Source organism: Amblyomma maculatum, chromosome 1 (genome assembly GCF_055883805.1).
Source record: "Amblyomma maculatum isolate TAMU_Amacu chromosome 1, ASM5588380v1, whole genome shotgun sequence".
NCBI classification, from domain to species: Eukaryota; Metazoa; Arthropoda; class Arachnida; order Ixodida; family Ixodidae; genus Amblyomma; species Amblyomma maculatum.
The window spans coordinates 405,577,771-405,596,067 of record NC_139344.1 but is presented as its reverse complement, the minus strand read 5'-3'; the positions used below and the strand labels follow the sequence as shown (position 1 = coordinate 405,596,067).

The window sequence follows — 18,297 nt, the reverse complement described above, 5'->3', positions numbered from 1 at the left end:
GTTGAGGCCTGCACAAGAACCCCAGTCCACTGCAGCAAATGCTGGCTGAAAATTAGAGTATTTGCACATTGGAAGCTGACTGGCTCGTATGCACACTGTTCATAGCCTTGGTGCGAGATTAAAGGCTAGAAAGAAGCCCACACAAGAAAGTAGGCATGCACAGTTTTCACTGGGAACAAAATGTCCGATACAGTGTAACTGCCAGATATAATACCGAAGAAAAGGTGCCTGTCCATATCCTGTCCTGGTTGTCTGTCACTTACTGATGTTTCCCTTAGGATGAAAGCAGCAGCATTGTTACCTCTAATGTGTTAAAAAATGTGTGCAGCATGTGGCTGCACAGCTAGAATGTTTGGTCGAGGTCACAGCGGCTGCAGTTCTCAAGAGGTGAAATGCATTGACCAAGATTCCGAACCATTTCATTTATTATTCCTTTAAAGGGCTAAGCCAACTCATGATTTGCTGCCAGCAAGGATGCATCAACAAATGATTGGATGATGATAATAACAAACAAGAAAAAGGCTGTTTATATATAATATATACAATCTGAAGAATGTTACACGCACACACACTGCAGTGCTTGTAGACAGCTTCATAAAAATGCAGACTCATATGCTTTTTTTCTTGCAATTGGCACGTGGTAATATACCATACCAATGGGTCCAGTGCAAGACACTGTTTTTGGAAGAAACGGGTGTGTGTGTATATATTACCCATTTGAATATGAACATGCGTTTCTAGTAGTGTTTCTGCATAGATGAATTCTACAACAAAGTGTCAGGATTCGGCTGCAGACTCCTTGGGTGGGCGGAGCAAGTTGAAGCTGCCGTGACGACCGATGCCAGACAGGAACCGCTTGGCACCTGCACCAAGGCAATAATGAGTGGAAAAGTTAAGGGAGCCAGCATTTTTTACCAAGAACACTTATCTACACACTCCTGCAGTCATGTGCACACCGTCAACAAAAGTTAGGCAAATAGCAGAGTTCAGTGTTGGCTACTGCCACCATTAAAAAAAAATGTCTTCAGGGCCAATTTTTTCATGTGTAATGGGCTTCTAATAACTGCGGAGTGCTTAAAGATCATCAGTGCAGTTCTAAGTGAACATGTTTGCATTCTCTGTGCAGATCTTCTTTCATGGTCTCATATACGGTCATATATATGTGTACAAGGTTAAGGGTATGTGGTGCTATTTTACACAGCATTCTTTTTACCCTTTGCAGTCAAAAGGCCATAAAATCCATTCACGGTGCACTCAATGTGAAATAAACAAGGACATGGCCACCCCTTCAGGTCCCTGTTTATTCTGCGATGTAATGACCACATACCATGAAGCTGTCAATTTTCCATCACCTCAGAGTGTATGCAGCAGAATCCTGTTATGCTAAAACCCCAGTTATCGGTGGGGCGGAAAGCGACTGGCATGGTATTCCCATTCACTTGTCGTGAATCATTTTTTTTCCACAGCATTTACATTGTGATACAAGCAGCATTCTTTTACCAAAACTCTGCGAAACAAACTTTGGGCCTCTACACTCAAGCAACGTGCTGCACACCAGACAGATACCCTACTGAGCAGGCAACAAGGCTGAATTCAGAACTGTTTGATCATATTTCGTGTTAATAAGTCACTTTATTCCTAGCTTATAATTTTATACCGAAAAGTATTTGAAGTAATCATTGCACTGCAATGAACTGTCACATGTTTGCTACCATTCGTGTTTAGGCACATGTAACAAAATACAGTAGAACCTTATCGATGTGTTCCCAGTTTATAGGATTTTCCGTTTCATATGCTCAAAATTGTGGGCAGTAAAAAAATATTCCACAGAGTTACACTGTTTTTCTTCCGGTTAGTATGTTCCCAGATAACATGATTTTCTAGTTACTCCATTCAGAACTTCGACAAAATGCGGCCACATAATATTTCTGATTATCAATAGGACATGTGCTAACATATGAGAAAGCCAAACATAGGAGTGCGCAACATGAAGAGTGAACACAGGTGGGCTCACCCAATGAAGTTGCTTTCCTGATGTGCCTAGGTGCAATGGGATGAAGCATCAAAGAAAGACAGTGAGTCTACATATGAGGTGCCCGTTACCTTGAAAACATGACTTCATGAGGGGGAATCCAGTAGCGTCTTTGGTCCCTCTAATTTCCTTTTTATTTTTTCAGTTATAAACAAGTAAAATAGTTACGGCAAACATCATTTGGATATTTTGACACATTCCCGTGGAGTGATGACAATGTGTTAAGTGCAGCCTAGGACCTCCCAGAAGTACAATACGCATGTAGCAACGTTAACTGCAAGCCCGACAGTCTGAGGATATCAAAGAGCATAAAGCATAGCTTTTTGAGATGATTTAACCATCATTCTCTTGAGCTGTGAGGTGACAAAACCTACTACTCTGAGCCTTGGGACCGTTGTGGCAAAGCATGCAAAGAAGGCTGTTGGGAAAGCATACAGGAGTAAAATAGGGCAAAAAAGTACTGTGGAGCAGGTTCCTTTGCATTCAAATCCATCACACATGTAACTGCAAAAAAGTGCTGTGCAGCAGGTTTCTCTGTTCAAATGCATCACACTTCTAACTGTTGACTCTGAAATGATGCCAAAATTAGGAAAATGCGGAAAACCCAGCCTCCACATTGTATTAATACAAATATAGTACTTTACAAGAAGTGATGACATAAAATGTGAGAAATGAAAATAAATTGTCTGTACATAGTGCAATGATTAAAGTGGAAAGGAAGGTTATTTTGTGTATTTCTCCGATCAACCAGCATTATTAGCTCCAACGTTACCAGAGAACCATGCCATCATTAACATCCAATAGTGGTAAAGATTTTTGCCGCAGCCATAGTTTGCTCAACTTGCCAGGTGGCAAAGGAACCAACTTTACACAATGTAATTTACAATCCATGTGACATTCATGACGTACTGCAGGCCTCTCACTGTTGTCATGATATAGTGAATGCGCTGCTTGGCTGCCAACTGCATGCCGATGAGGTGGCTGGAGGAGATGTGAAGCTGAACATCAGAGCCGTATATCCGCTTCGGGAGAGTTTAGTGGAGGGGCGGGGCCAACAACCACCCAAATTTAGCGGCGGTGCTGTCCGCCATTTTGTGCCGAGTTACCCGAAGCTTGCCTTGGCGACCAAGCTAGCGCTAGGTCTCTGGCTAGCTTTTATCGAACAAAAATATGCAAATAACGTGCATATTTTAACGTGTCCACAGAAAGGCACGTTTAAAGAAACAGAATCTTACATGCGTCAAAGGCAGGCCTGCATTTGCGAGTGGAAATGCACTGTACACGGCGGTTCGCAATATAACTGCCGCTGTGCGCTGCACCTTGCTGTGTACCACATTTGCACACTGCCAGTTTACATTAGTCACATAAACCAAATAAAATTGCTTTTCAGACGCTGAGATACGTACCTTCAGCGTTTTGTTATGTTGGACATTTATATAACTGTTGGCTTAAAATGTTTTGACGCAACATTTTATTCGCTCACTTAACTGTGTGTTCCATTTGACAATGCCGCTAAATATGACATCATATATTTTTAGGCCTTTTTTAACGCTTTCACGGCTGGCCAGTGAGAAGGTGAAGTAACTTTGCGCACTGACCAAAATATAACGAGTTGTACTTCAGCGCATGCCAGCACCTGAGATTTTACAGGTGTGCAGTGATAGAACATTTATCACTCGATTTTCCTTTGTAAATAAACCTGATGAGTATGCATTTGAATGCGTTATTTGAACTTGCCGCAGGCTTAGTAAGGGCCTTAGCAAATGGGGTCAAAATGAAAAAAAAAAAAAAAAAGCAAAGCATAGCATGTACAGAAAACACAATTCAGTGAAACTGCTTTATCTATAATTTCAGTGCTGGTTAAGAATGATAATTGTGGCTTGTCTCAGAGAGAGCTGCATAATTCAATCATCTATGGTCTGAATAAACAATACATAATTAGCAGTTTGTAACAGGTATCTCGAGGTCTATCACCTGTCTATTTTTGTTGCATTCATGGCTTATGCGTAAACGAGATTGACATGTTTATTTGCTTATTCATTTATGTAGTAAACCTAAAGGGACCTGCTCTAGATGGCCAAATGCAGTGGGCTAATTGCAAGATATAAAAAGGGGGCTGTTTGATGGCTGCCACCAAAAGAATTGAACAAAAAGGCACATACAATTTTGAGTTAAACACTGTACATTTACAATAATTAAAAAGCTTATATGTCTGTCCCCTTTAATATGAACACTGCAGGCAATACTGCCTTCAGTTAGCAGTGTTGGTTGTCATTTGTATCCATGAAATTTTTCTCCGCTCTTGCAATAAAAGCCTTAACAATATTATCCAGCTTAGGTTTAACGCTGGATAACAATATTATCCAATGTGCTCAAATAGCAGCAAAGCTGCAAAAGGTCAGTCACAAGAATAGCACAACTGCCGACTGCAACTCTACACGCACAGCACTGCGAGGAGCTAGCCGCCATAGAGGAGTCTCGGCACAAAATGGCGTCGGCGCAGTGAAAGTGCTATTTTGCCAGACGCCACTGCAGTGGTATCCAGTGGCGAGATCAAGGAACTGCCGAACTCTCCCAAAGGAGATATACAGCTCTGCTGAACATGGGGGACATATCTCTCATTTTGTGCCTGCACTGAATTTAGCTGACAAACAGGCCCACTTGAAAAGCAAGGAAGTTCCCTCTTCCCCTCCTCTCCTATTTATGAAGGTGCCAGCAATATACATGGGGGCTCTTGCCTTGGATGGCCTCTGCCTGCACCAGCTGCATGGTCTCCTCTTCCTCTGGACCACCCCTGAAGTAGCAAGCCTGGCGAGTGGCCAGTCGGTCAGCTTGCACGCACCGCTGAGGGAACTTAACGATGCTGCCTGCCAGGCTGACGGCTTGACCTAGGGCTGAGGGAACAAGCATCATGGGATATGATTAGGATAGCTGGTGATCATGCCCATCATCATGCCAATAGCAACAGCTTCTATGGGACAATGAAGCTTAGATCAAATCACCCACGCGAAATCTGCTTGGATGACAGAACACCTGCCTGTCTGTCAGTACAGACAAACCATCTGCACAGCTGTGCCCTCCTAAAATGTTCGGCTGCTGCTTCCCATTCTCTCAACAGTACAGCCTCGTAGATACGTTTCCAGTTCACAAAATTTCCTGGTTTGTATGCTCAAAATTGCGGGCAGTAAAACATCTCCCATAGGGTTACACTATTTTTCTCCTGGTTAATATGTTCCCGGATAACACGATTTCCCAGTCAATACTTTCAAAATTTCGACAATCTGTGGTCATATAACATGTTTTGCGATCAACGGGACTTGTGCTACAGCGCTCGCGACACGAAAAATTGATCAGCGGTGCTCATCCGCCACAATTGCTTTTCTGAAGTGCCTAGGTGCAAAGGGCTGAAGCATCAAAGAAAGCCAACGAGCCAACATACCTGGCGCCCATTCTTGCAGAAACATGACTTCATGGGGAGAAACATGGTGGCCTCTTAGCGGTGCCTTGAGGGCAAGGGGGTGAACCATTTGAGAACTACAACTATTCGCTCACTTACAAGCGGGCCGGGTCTGCAGGACGCAGCATGAGCAAAAAATACACCGACTGTAAGGCATCGCGATGGCTCCACCATGTCACTGGTGTAAGGAGGCGAGGCACCCGGAAACAACCGAGGACGTGATCCAAGCTCGTCACTGCCTTCTACTAACCGGATTTGACTAAATTTCTTCCGCAGTTAGGACAATGCAAATATGGACTGAATTCTGTGAAAGCACACAAAAAGGTGATGTGCATACTTGATTTCTATAAATGCTAACCTACACTTTTATGCAATCTAAATGCCACTGTAGCTCATTCAGCAACTAAAATTCTTAAAAATAAGGCAGTTCGGATCATATGTTTTCCTGGATAATACTTTTTTTTTACCACATTTTTTAAGACAACGTATCAACAAGGTTTCACTGTATCATACCAGCCAAAGTTCAATGCTGCTGAACTGAATCGGAAGCAAAAGATTTGGCTGTGGGTGACTGAGCATTGCATCGAACACAACCAGCATTCTACAGAAAGCATAAAAGTTCACTGACGTTCTCCGCAGAATCCACTTCCATGCCCTGCACATGTGATGACGACACACTTTCCTGCTCCACTCGGTCAGCTCTCCAAGGCAACACACGCATGCACGGTGCTAAAACTACCCTTCTCATCCTCCTCTATGGTGAACACCACGTACCTGATGATTCACTCGGTGACCCACGAATAATTTGCGCATGTGCAGTGAGGCTGCGTAACGAGGCACGTGATGTCATAAGTCGGCGCAGCGGTGGAGGCCGGTGTGGCATAGCTGGTTGTCATGTTGTCATGGTTACGACGCATGCGCTGTTGTGGCCTATGACAGCACATGAAACTCGTTTCTACCAGCCTAGTCTAGCTTTCGCTACAGAAGTCTTACTGTCCATCAGTCACTGCACGTTGGAACAAGCCAGCCAGGTTACAGCATTTCAGATTTTTATGCAAGCACTGAGCCTGCTAAGTTTCCATGTGCAAATCAAATTAGTTGCCTGCTAGATGCGATGACATTGATAACCACCTTTGTTGTCCAAACCTCATTTTTACTTGTGTCCAGATGATGCAAGTGGTGGAACAGGGGCCTCAAGTGGAAAATTGCATTGTATTTGACCTCCATCAGCAGCTCAACTTCAATGTGGCATCCCTCCCTCTCCCCTTGACAAGTAAACATGGTCTTAAGTACTGCTGTTCTAGGCTCACCTTCAAATTCCACCAATTGCTTGAATGCAGTGAACACCTATTGTAATTAATGGTGAATTTTATGGCGCAATCATCTTGAAAAACAGCGTGAAAATGGGACAAGAAAGACAGACAACATGAACACTACTATCAAATGGCAATTTTACTTCGGAATGCAGGCTATGAACAGCCTGACAACAAGGCACAACTTAGCATACTATGGGGAAAAGGAAGGAAGGTGCCCAGCTCAGTTGCTGACAAATGTGAGTAAAAAAAAAAAAAAAAAAACACAAAGAAAAATAATGGTGCATAAACAATGGCAACAAAATTTGTGGCTTAGCACGTGTCAAAGAACTAGTTGTCAAGAAAGGAGATTTCTTTGGGGATAAGGTGAAAAATGGTGTCCCTTGCTGACACAGGCCTGACTTTTCTGCTGATGATGAAGGCTTCCCAAACTTTTTTTTAAGATGCATGTCTGGTTAATCTAGAAAATTGGTGAGCTTTCGCAAGCTGTCACTGACGCAATTTCCGGTAAATCTGACATATGACTTACAACATGACAGTGGTATTTCGTAAACAACGTTCTTCTGCATTGTGTAGACCTTCGCTTGTGGTCCGTGTCACACACTATAGTTTGAGTTTCACCAGAGTTACCTTGTTTACAAAGGGTCGCAGGCTTGTTAGGTGTTGAGAATGCTAGACACACACTTACCCATACTGCATTTTCCATACGCGATGCAAATCAGCTAAAATACCTGGAACCGAAGCTGGTTCTCCATACAAAGCTTCTTGGTCAGAGTGAGGCTCTCAAGGCAGGAAAAAGAAAGTGCAGTTATGTCTTTCGAGGAGTTGCCTCATGTGATCTTGTAAATACCTGAAGATTTAGCTGTAATCTGTATGCCAGCCCATTCCTGCAGTAGCCAGCTAAGTCCAGGTCGCTCAGTACAAGTTCGAGGCAAGGCTCAACACCGTACACTGAAGTAAGCTCGAAAACTTTAAAAGGACAGCGGCTCTCTACTGGCATTCTGGACGCTGTTGGAACGGTCTACACCTTGCAGTATGAAGGCAGTTTAGGGCCAAGGAAAAACAACTTGCTCCGACGGGCCTCACTACTGACTTTTTTGCGTCTTCTATCTGCAGCACAGTGAGTACTTCTCTAGGACAGGCTTGGGCAACATGTTCCAAAGTCAGCTAAGCTTCGCCTTCTTTATCCCTATTGTATGCCGAGTTGTGCCTTTTTCATTTTCGGGTCAGTCGAGGCCTATATCTTCGCGCATTCTGAAATAAAATCACCAACTGACAGTAGCATTCGTGCTGTCTGTCTTGTCTCATTTTATCGCTTCATTTTTCAAGATCAACTCACACCGACTAGCCCAACTGTCTATGCTTGTGCATTATGGTGCAATTTTCTGTTCACAGTCTGCACATGCCTATGGCAACTACACAATGAAAACGATTACTCAAGATCTGTGTTGGAGGGGAAAAAAAATAAGATGGTTATAATCCATAGCATGAAATTCCAGTGACTTTTGAACCATATGACTATCACAAAAAAAAAAAAGGAAGAAATAATGTACGAAACATAAAAAGGTTCATGAGATACAATGATAGATTATGTTTGGTTTGGTTTAGTTTATGGTGTTTAATGTTCCCAAACGATTCAGGATATAATAGACAGCGTAATGGACGGGCTACGGAAATTTCGACCACCTGGGGTTTGTGCACTGACACTGTACAGCGCACAAGCGCCTTTGACCCCACATCCTTGGGCAAAGCACCCGAGCGCCCTAACCAGTGCACCAACACAACAAGGTGCTAGATTGTGTGTTCAAGAAGCATGGCTAAGAGGCAAACTGAGAACAGGGCTGCTGCAGGACTGGCCATCACCAGGCGTTTCTACAGGCTACCCTTGCAGCATTAATTTTCACATGGCAATCAACTGAATTGCGGGAAAATTTTAAAATCCCGTCAACAGCAAGTGCTGGACACAAGCAGAATTGATTTTTATCAAGAACGAGCATCAGTGGTGTGAGGCCTCATTCTCACAGCCGGTTTTTCTCTCCTCCGTCGCCTCCGTCGCACTGGCGCTCGCCCGAGAAGGGGAGTTAATGGTGCCAGTACTCCCCGAAATCGGGTGGCCGGCGCCGTGGGGTTTTGCTCCAAGGCGCCGCCGGTCCGGCGAGCGGCGGACTCCGCCCCACGAAAGACGGACCAGTGAGCGCGCTCGCTTTTCTCACGTGACTCAACGTCATGGCTTGTGTGTCGCGACCGAGCGAGCGCTGGCGGAGCGGCCGCGCGGCCATCGCGAGCTCGCATGCAGACCAGACGGCGGTGCGCGAGCACAGAGAAAAAAAAAGCGGGGGTTGCCCTCCTGTTTGGCGCCCCGCGAAGCGCGCGCTGACAAGAAGACAACAGCTGCCGTTTCTTTTTTCTTTTTTTTAATGCACCGGGTGTCGCAGCTAAACATGACCTCCTGCAAAACTTAACGATATATCAGTTGTATGTTTGAATGGGTGTATCAAACGAAATTTTGCAAGTTCTGGCGACTCATTCCTTTATTGATGACAGAGTTATTATAATGTTCCTATAGATTTCTTCGATTTCGCTGACTGCCATGAATAATAATATAGATGTGCGCATTTATGCTGAGCTTGGATACTGGCTTGATATATATCGGTACCTATTTGTTGTTCCGTAGTACGTGCGGTGTTTGTACTGAGGCTGACATAAGAAGGCGTTCCAACTCTGAACTGCTGCGAGAAGTCGCGACACTAAAAGCGGAATATAAGAGACGGGTAATTTTTTTTTATCTCAGATGCTGAGATAACACTATTTTCAAGTAGCATAATTGGAATTTCACTCACTTTCATTTTGGAGCTACGCAAACGGTACCTCGTTGCAAATAGTTAATCTGGTAGTTTTTCTCACCAACCTAAGTCAATCCAAACGCAGAACAGGTTCTTGACAAATTGAAATCATGTAAAGCATGCGGCTCACAAGTTAAGCTAAGAGCCATTATATAGACACAGCCCGAACCAAAAACAAGTACGGAGTGGCAAACAAGGTTCGAGGCAGTAATGAAGAAGTCAAAACGACTGCCACACAGGTGAAGAAGGGAAAGGAAGAGGTAATTGGCGAGGTGAGGAAAGGACCAGAGGACAAAACTGAACAAAGAAAAGAGAGAGAGAAAAAAAATGCAAACAGCGAGTAAATGGCACGGCAAGAAAACTTCGTCAAGGGGAGGAGGTCTAAGAAAGCAAGTAAAGAAAAAGCATATCAATGGGGAAAAGAAATGCAAGAAAAGGTCGCAACCTCCCCGCAAGACAGAGAACCCTTAAAAAAAAAGAAAAAAAAAGAAAAAAAAGCTGTGACGAAACTGCGTTTCAAGAGGAAGCCACCGCTTTTGAAGCCGCGCATTGCTTGCACTTGCAGGTGATAGCGAAATATTAAGCGCTACCTTAATATCACGAATGGTGGTATCGACAGGAACGTTTCATTGCTGGTGAACAATGCATATATTGATAGCATTCTTGAGTTGCGTGGAGTTTCGTACAGCTACTGAAGCACCAAAGCACGAGAGGCTAACAAAAAATGCCGATTTTATTTAATTTTGCAATATGCAGGACGGCACAGCTAACCTCGACTTCCGATAGATTTGCGTGAAATATATTTCAGTCGGCGCCATTCTAACTTGATTTTTTAATACTTGTATCAAAACCATCTTGCCATGTTGTCGCGAACAATTCTTTTATTGATAGAATAGTTCATTACGTTTTCTGTGATTGTGCTGATTGCGAAGAATAATTTTATTGGAGTGAGCATAACTTTCTGCGGTTTAATACATCCTTGCTATAATTATACTCATTTGTTTTGGCGCAGTACGCGTGGTGTTTGTACCGTTACCAAAGCTGAGATGAAAACGCTTTCTAGCTCCAAACTGCTGCTAGAGCACGTGAGACAGCACGCTTCCTTTTTTTTTTTTTGCCCCGTACAGACGCGGAGTACACGACTTCCACCGCTGCAGGGAGGGCAGCCGCCCTTCGTATTTTTTTTTTTCTTGCAGGAGAAAAAAAAAAGCGCTCTGACGTAGAGTCACGTGGGAGCGGCGAAGCCCCGCCCGAACAGGTTTGACGGTGCCCAGCGGCCCTTTCTGTTTGAACATCGCGCCGCTCCATCCGTCGTGCGGTGTCCCCCGCCGGTGCCGCCGCGACGGAGAGAAGCACCGGCTGTGAGAATGAGGCCTGATTCGGATGCAACCCAAAGATGGGACGACCAGGATGCTTACCCGTGCCACAAGAGACAAGGCGGTTGGCAAGACCGATCTCGTGGGCTTCCTTTGCAGAGATTGGCCGACCAGTCAGGATGAGGTCCAATGCCCGCGACAGGCCAATCAAGGCGGGAAGACGGGTTGAACCTTCAGCCATAAGTGGCACCCCTGTTGGACGGAATGTAAATCCAATTTCAGTGGACCTTTTTAGGTACAGCAAGCCAATATTGCCAAAGGGATCATCATCATGTAGCCGTTACCTGCTAATATGCCTTTTGAAATGTGCAATGACCCAAATTCATGCTGATGCCTTTTCATGGGCCCCCTTGACTTTCCTCCTCACAAGAGTGTTTAAACTCCATTATTATTCTTCCAGTAAATGCATCGACTTCAGTTTCACCCAGGATGCCTGCTGAAGTGAACCTTTCACCAATTCTACTTCTCCATTCGCCCCGCAAGGCTTACTTCAACCTTTCCTTAGAATTAAAGCCTCCAGCTCAATTGCCGTCCCATAGTTTTCAGAGCTTCCACTCAGCCATTTAGCTGCTGAGCAATGCCCGAAGCCTCCAGGCTTCCCCAGCTGCGGCACGCTCGTTTCTGTATGAGTGTAACGTCACGAGACCGCCTGTATAGCATGGAGTTTAGCATTGTTAAACATCTGTAGTTGGTTTCACTTTTAGGAGGGAAGGAAATATGCAGTACCTGTCTCACTTCTCGGTGGACGCCTGCACTGACAAATAAGAGCATACAATTGGAGGTACACATGTTGCTGGTTCTTATCCCTATCGCAAACTAGCCTCCAACTGGACTAGCAGATGAACGCTTTATGGGGAGCAAAATACTAGTACGACCCCACCCTGAACATCATGCAAAGAATGATTGCATCAAATTTTGATACCAAAACATGTGCATATTTTTTCCGGCAAATTTCTGACACCTTCCTCTCAAACCTAGGGTACTGCAAAGCCCTTCTACTTTTAATCATCGAACAAGGTGTATACACTACCTGTATACACTATCTGTATACACCATCCTTATATACTATCACATAAAGCTGATGTCCAAAAAGAGGAATAAGAATAGGGTAAAGGTAAAGTACATTTGGTGGACGCTCGCGGATCATGAGCTGCAGCTTACCAGTATCATCCAATAGGTATTAAATAACAGTTTCTCCTTACACTGGCTTGTAGCTTTTCATACTTTTCTATTACAAAGGAAATCCGGTATGCAAGTGATCGTAGTAGGTATCCCCTGTGCCGACCCAGTATGAACCACTGGGCTCAGGCACAGGTTTAAGTATTTACTTAACAAAAAGGCTGAAGACTTTAGAAAGGGAAATGATAGGTGTGATGTTGAAAGCAACCAGCAGAGTGAGCCAAGAAACAAACACAACTCCTAGTCGAAACGTGAGGGATTCCTTAGGGTAACAAAGTGGATTATTCCAAGAGAAAGCAAGCACTGGAGAGGGTTAACAGTTGATAACCGAACACTATGTGAGAACAATCTAAGGAGTTACTACAGCACTCGGGTGGATGCCCACCAGTGCAGCATTACCAAAGCGACGACCGAAGAATCCCATGACAGCCGTCTCATCAACCACTCGCAGGTCACACCACAGAGCCAGCTCCATGCCTGCGCCCACTGCATAGCCAGTCACGGCAGCCACTGTGGGTTTCCTTGTCTCTGGAAATATGCACTGCAACATGAGGGCAATTTATCATACAGTGTTCTGCAACTTTATCGAAACTGCCCTGAAAAATTCTCCCACCTCGTCCGGAGGCTAGTTTGCGGCAATAATGCACACGAAGCTAATGCTTCATTGGCTCGTTTGTTGTGTTGTAAGTTTTGTAATTGTGCTTACCTGGTTTGGCCTCACATGGTGAGAAATCGGAATCATCTACGATGAGACTGAGGGAGCAAAAGACTCAAACGCTGAGTTTCTGGCAAAAGGCAGCTGTGGCGCCATATAGTGTTGCTGAAGGAAAGTGCTGCGACTGTAAAGCACTAAGGCAAGAATGGGACCTTTTCGTAATGATGCTAGATGGTTGGTTGGTTTGTAGGGTTTAACGTCTCAAAGCGACTCAGGCTATGAGAGTTGCGATGCTAGATGGCGTCACCACTGCACTTCGCCGGAAAATCGGCATTGGCAACATTTGCTCTCTCAATCTTGTCGCAGACAATTCTGGTATCCCATCACACATGGTCAAACCAGGTACGATCATTGTCAAACTTACTACACAACAAAGTACCACAACAAAGTACCAACAACACACAGCGCGGTATCACCGAAAATAAGCCTCCAGTTGACATGGGAGAGTTTTCAAAACGGTTCAGGTAAAGTTGCAGAACACTGTACAACATATAGAAAATTAAAGCGACGTTCAGCACTTTACGATACCACATGGCATCATTACCAAGACGCTGAGAAGGCAAGTTGATCTGGGCTAAGCAATAATCACAGGTCCCAGCGTCTTGACTTAGAGGTGCACTAACAAAATACTAAAAAGCGATAGCACGGGGCACAAGTATGTATTTTGCTAGTGCACCTCTAGGACAAAGTGAATGGACACCAACCAACCGAGTGTAAATTCAGGCATGGTGCTAGCGCACAAGGAGGACACCCACAAGGAGGACACACACGGCAGGTAGTGTCCTCCTTGTGCGCTAGCACCATGCTTGAATTCGTTCACCAACTAGCCCAGTTAAGAGCACTGACGAGTGTAAATGTTTGCTGATGTCCTAACGAGACAAAGATAAGAAGAGGTGAAGAGTAACCCTGTCATAAAAAAACACTGAGTACAAACTTGAGGTTCCAAATGAACAAACAACTGGATATAGCAATCCAAGTGATTGGTCAAAATAAACTATCCAGCTGCTCTCGCAGATTTCAGTTCCCATAATTTCAATTGGTGTTATGTTTCCCATTTGGATAATCCCATGTACAGAGAGATGACACCATACAAAATTTTGGAGATCAGTTGCAATTCGCAATAAAACTAACTCCTAAGCAAGTTGGTTCGTTCTGATAAAAGGAAAAGTTCACGTCACAAGGAAGCACATAGACAGACAATGTTCAGAATGGGCGCTGCACTCCAACTTGTTTATTTCTGCGAAGCAAACAACAAAGACAACTTTGTGAGCATGCACCAAACACCTTTTACATTGCTCACAAGTACCTGATCTTTGCTTCAGAACCAGCCACTATCTGCTGGGCATGCCCCTCCGAAATGCCGCTGGTACGAACAAGGATAATTTTATGGTCCTGTTGGAGTTGTATCTGCATGCTGCTTTAATTGCTCTTAACAATCAGTTAAGCAAATGCATAGGGTTAGATGTTGCCCAAATTTTACATAGTATTTTTGTTCTGTCTATTGAACAATCTTTATTCAAGTTTTTTGATATGGTAGGGAAGATTCAACTTTCACCTCTGAACTCTCAAACAATGAGCGTTTTGAGACCTAAATTCCAAGATGCAGGTGCCTGCTCCTGGTGCTATCAGTGCAGAGTTTATAAGGAGTGTAGCTGCTTTATGGTTGGGCACATTCTAAGATAACTAACCGTAAGCGTTAGAGTGTGCCCCGCACATCTTAAACAATCCGAATCTAAATCTGCCTTCTGCCAATCCTATGATTTCAAACCAATTCGTGATCCACAGCTCACACAACTAAAAATTCTAAGCACACAGTCATGTATCACTGGACTGGCGACATCTTCTCAGTGGCAAAGTATGATAGGATAGGGGTTGGCTTTGAAGCAGGTGCCAGCCAGCAGTGTAAAATGTGTCTGAAGAGTCTTGCATCACTCAATTTCTGGCTAATGTGCAGAAAGCTGTCTTTGATAGAAATATAGCCAGTACAGCACCTGTCTTGTCTGTATGCTTCTCGGTACTCTGAACTTTTCCTCCAAAAGACTAGGAGTATAAGTCCAGCAGGCTCTCAACATTCCAAATGGTATTCAAGCAAAGAAAAAAAGCTGAATCAATTAGACTTTTCTATTTAAAAATTCAAAGCTGTGTATTTGCAAGCAATATGCAAATTTAATGTATTGTATTGGGTTTTTTGGCACATAAGCAACCCAGGCTATCATGTGCCAGGAACAAATAGAATGCCTTGAGCATTACAAGTACATGAGCCAAATGGAGGATCCAAAGAAATGTCTCCACAGGTTTCAAACATGAAACTGGAAATTTTCCAATTAAAAAGTCCAATCTAAAGCCAATGTTTTCCTTGACTGAAATCTGCATCTCCACAGCTCCCTATGAAAATAATACCGCTAACCATGTGCTTGCAAACTGTTGCCATCATTTCCATTATCAGGGTGGGCATGAATAAATGAAATAAATCAACTTAACTGCCACGTGTCACTGACTACCATAAGATGGTCCAATGTCTGGAGAACCTTAGTGGTTGCTTATGTTAATTCCTGTCATTTGTTAGGCCTCAGATCCCTCAAGAAAACATGCAATCTCGTACTTCAAATTGCAAGCAAAATGTTGGCACAGGACCTTCCCATTGGTCCTGGGAGAAAGCCCAACTGAAAACAAATGCACATAAAACCAGTCAAACCCTATCAGTTTTAAACTAACCGGTTCCAATGTCCTCCAAGTTTGCCTCAACTGTTATGGTGGCCTGGTGGCTAGATTTAGTCGTATATGCTGGTGGCTCTGGGCAGAGGTGCAGTTTTATGCGTGGGCACGCGATGGTGCTGTAACTATTAATAATGGCATCATAACGGAGGGTGGAGGCTATCTGCTGGTTTGTAGGAGCAGCAAACATGTAACAGAACTCCAAGAGAAGGATTAGTGAACTGGCTGGCAACAAGGCAAGTAGAGGGAGTATTCAAGCCAGTTTCACTACAAGTATTTTTATATCAGATAAAAAGGGACATCTGTTCAGTCTCAAGAAATGACGTGAGAGTATTTGTATTTTGTTTATCCATCAGGAAGCTTCAGAACTTTTTTTGTAGCCAGAACACTCAAAAAATAAAATAAATAAAGCTATGCTGACAGTATTCATCACTTGCCTTCATGGATAAGAATAGATCTTACCACAGGCCACTCATTCGCTTGGTCCTCTGCGAGCTCCACCAGGTCGTGGCCAGCACAGAAACTGCCCCCTGTAACAGACCATGAACTGCTGTTCGCTTCAATAATGAAAGTGGCAGTACTGCAGACCAATCGCATACTCTGCTGGTACGCAAGAACAAAGTAAAGAAAGCTTCGGAAGAAATATGAAGGGGGAAAGCTGTTGGGAAGGATCAGATCACAGCAGATCTGCTGGACAGTGGGGAAATGGTGCTAGAAAAACTAGCCACCCTGAACGAATCCTGTCTTCATGTCCAATACCTCCTTTAATTGCGATTTTATTACATTTTTTATTGACCTCGAGCTTACCAGAATCTTTGAAGAATGCTAACAATACCTATCTTAAACCATAAGAAAGGGGAGGTCAAGTACTAGAGAAATTATAGAGCTAACTATCCAATACCTTCAAGTTATTTACTAAGGTAACAGCTAATAAAATAGGGATAACTTTTGACTTCAATCAACTAAAGGACCAGGCCAGTTTCTATAAAGGCTTCTCAACAATAGACCACATTATTGGCCAGGTGATGGATAAATCGCAGAACAGAACAACCCCCTGTGTAACATCAACCCTTCATAGATTGCAAAAAAGCATTTAACTCAGGCAGATCCTCAGTAGTGATTTGTGAAAGTACTGTGATTACACAGCAACCATAGTCCTCCCAAGGGGAGTGAGAAATTCCCATAAGGAAAGGTACAATCTCTCCTGCGCCATTGAAGACATCATCTCTCCAGTGCTGCTCCCTGCTTGCATACAGGAAGCACTCAAAGACCTTGTACAGGAGCAGTTAGATATAAGAGTTGACAGAGAATGCCCGAGTAATTTGCCATTTGCAGGTGACATTGCCTTGCTCAAGAAAAAAAAACTGCAAAGAATGGATAGCGACCTGGATAAGCAAAGCAAACATAATGTAAGATGGAGTCCAAAGACAGACTCCTCCCGCACCACTAATGTATTGCGGGTAAGCAAAGCAAACAGTGAGTCTGAAAAGTAATACACAGAAAACTAAAGCAATGGCGTTGGAAGTGGTAAGAGAATATGTCTAATTAGGGCAGGTAGTAGCCAAAGAACCAAAACATGAAAAGGAGATTATAGAATAATCAAACTGAGATGCAGCACATTTGGCGCTCTCAGATCATGAATAACAGTTTATGAGTGTTCCTCAAGAAGAAAGTATATAATAGCTGTATCTTACCAGTGCTCACCTATGGGGTAGAAACGCTGAGGCTAATGGAAAGGGTTCAACTTGAATTGAGGACAATGTAGAGAGCTATGGAACAAAAAACGATTTGCGTAACGTCGACAGACAGGAAGCAAGTAGAGTGGCTCGAGAAACGAACATGGCGTTGTAGACAGAATCAAGACGAAATGGCCTTGATCATGTCATTTGGTCCCTAAGGGTGATAGAGCAGATTCCAAGGGAAGGCAAGAGGGGGCAGCAGAAAGGTAGATGGGCAGATGAGATTAGGAAGTTTTCGGGGCTCAAATGGATGCAGCTGGCACAGGACCGGGTTAATCAGAGAGATATGAGAGAGGCCTCTACATTGCAGTTGGTGTAGTCAGGCTGATGATGATGATAATGTTTTGATGTCCCAAAGTTACATTGGCCATGAGGGATGCTACAGTGGGTACTCTGGACATTTTGGCTACTTCTTTACGTGCACTGACATTGCACACTATATGGACACCTTACCTCCATCGAAATGTGGTCACTGTGGTAGGGGTTGAACCCACGTCCAATGGGATCACCATTCAAGCCCCCTAAGCCATCGTGGCAGGACAGTCCCATGAAAAGAGGAATCTCCCAAGTCAAAGTAAATTTGCAATAAAGAAGCACTTATGCATTAGCATCCACAAATTTGCAATAAGGAAGCACTTGTGCATTAGCATCCACAAAGTGCAGTTGTACGACTGCAAAGGAAAGCTATACAACTTGCACAGAAACTTGGAACTTAAAGAATATTAATTTGTCCCCGCCTGGGGCGACGAACTAATTTTTTTAACTAGCTAGTTTCTTTAGAAGCTGTTTTAGTTGCACTTTGGTGAATGCTAATAGGTAAAACAGGTAATACGACAAGCCCTGCAGTTTATTTGAAAGCTAATCATCGTCGCCTTTTGACATAATGAGTCGACCTGCAATGCACCCATTTTGTGGTCATGAAAGCGAG

General features: G+C 43.8%; 1 protein-coding gene across 1 annotated transcript in view; it reads right to left on the bottom strand.

The window, feature by feature from the left end:
* Positions 1 to 402: 402 nt before the first annotated feature.
* LOC146208749 (uncharacterized) overlaps positions 403 to 18,297 on the bottom strand; it is a 30,376-nt gene continuing 12,481 nt past the window's right edge. Inside the window, exons 3-7 of the mRNA XM_084596027.1 lie at positions 16,093 to 16,160; positions 12,600 to 12,741; positions 11,064 to 11,213; positions 4,771 to 4,926; positions 403 to 863 (exon numbers count right to left, since the gene is read on the bottom strand). Of these exons, the coding sequence (XP_084452153.1) occupies positions 778 to 863; positions 4,771 to 4,926; positions 11,064 to 11,213; positions 12,600 to 12,741; positions 16,093 to 16,160 (602 nt within the window). The 3' untranslated portion in view covers positions 403 to 777. The remainder of the gene's footprint in view (positions 864 to 4,770; positions 4,927 to 11,063; positions 11,214 to 12,599; positions 12,742 to 16,092; positions 16,161 to 18,297) is intronic.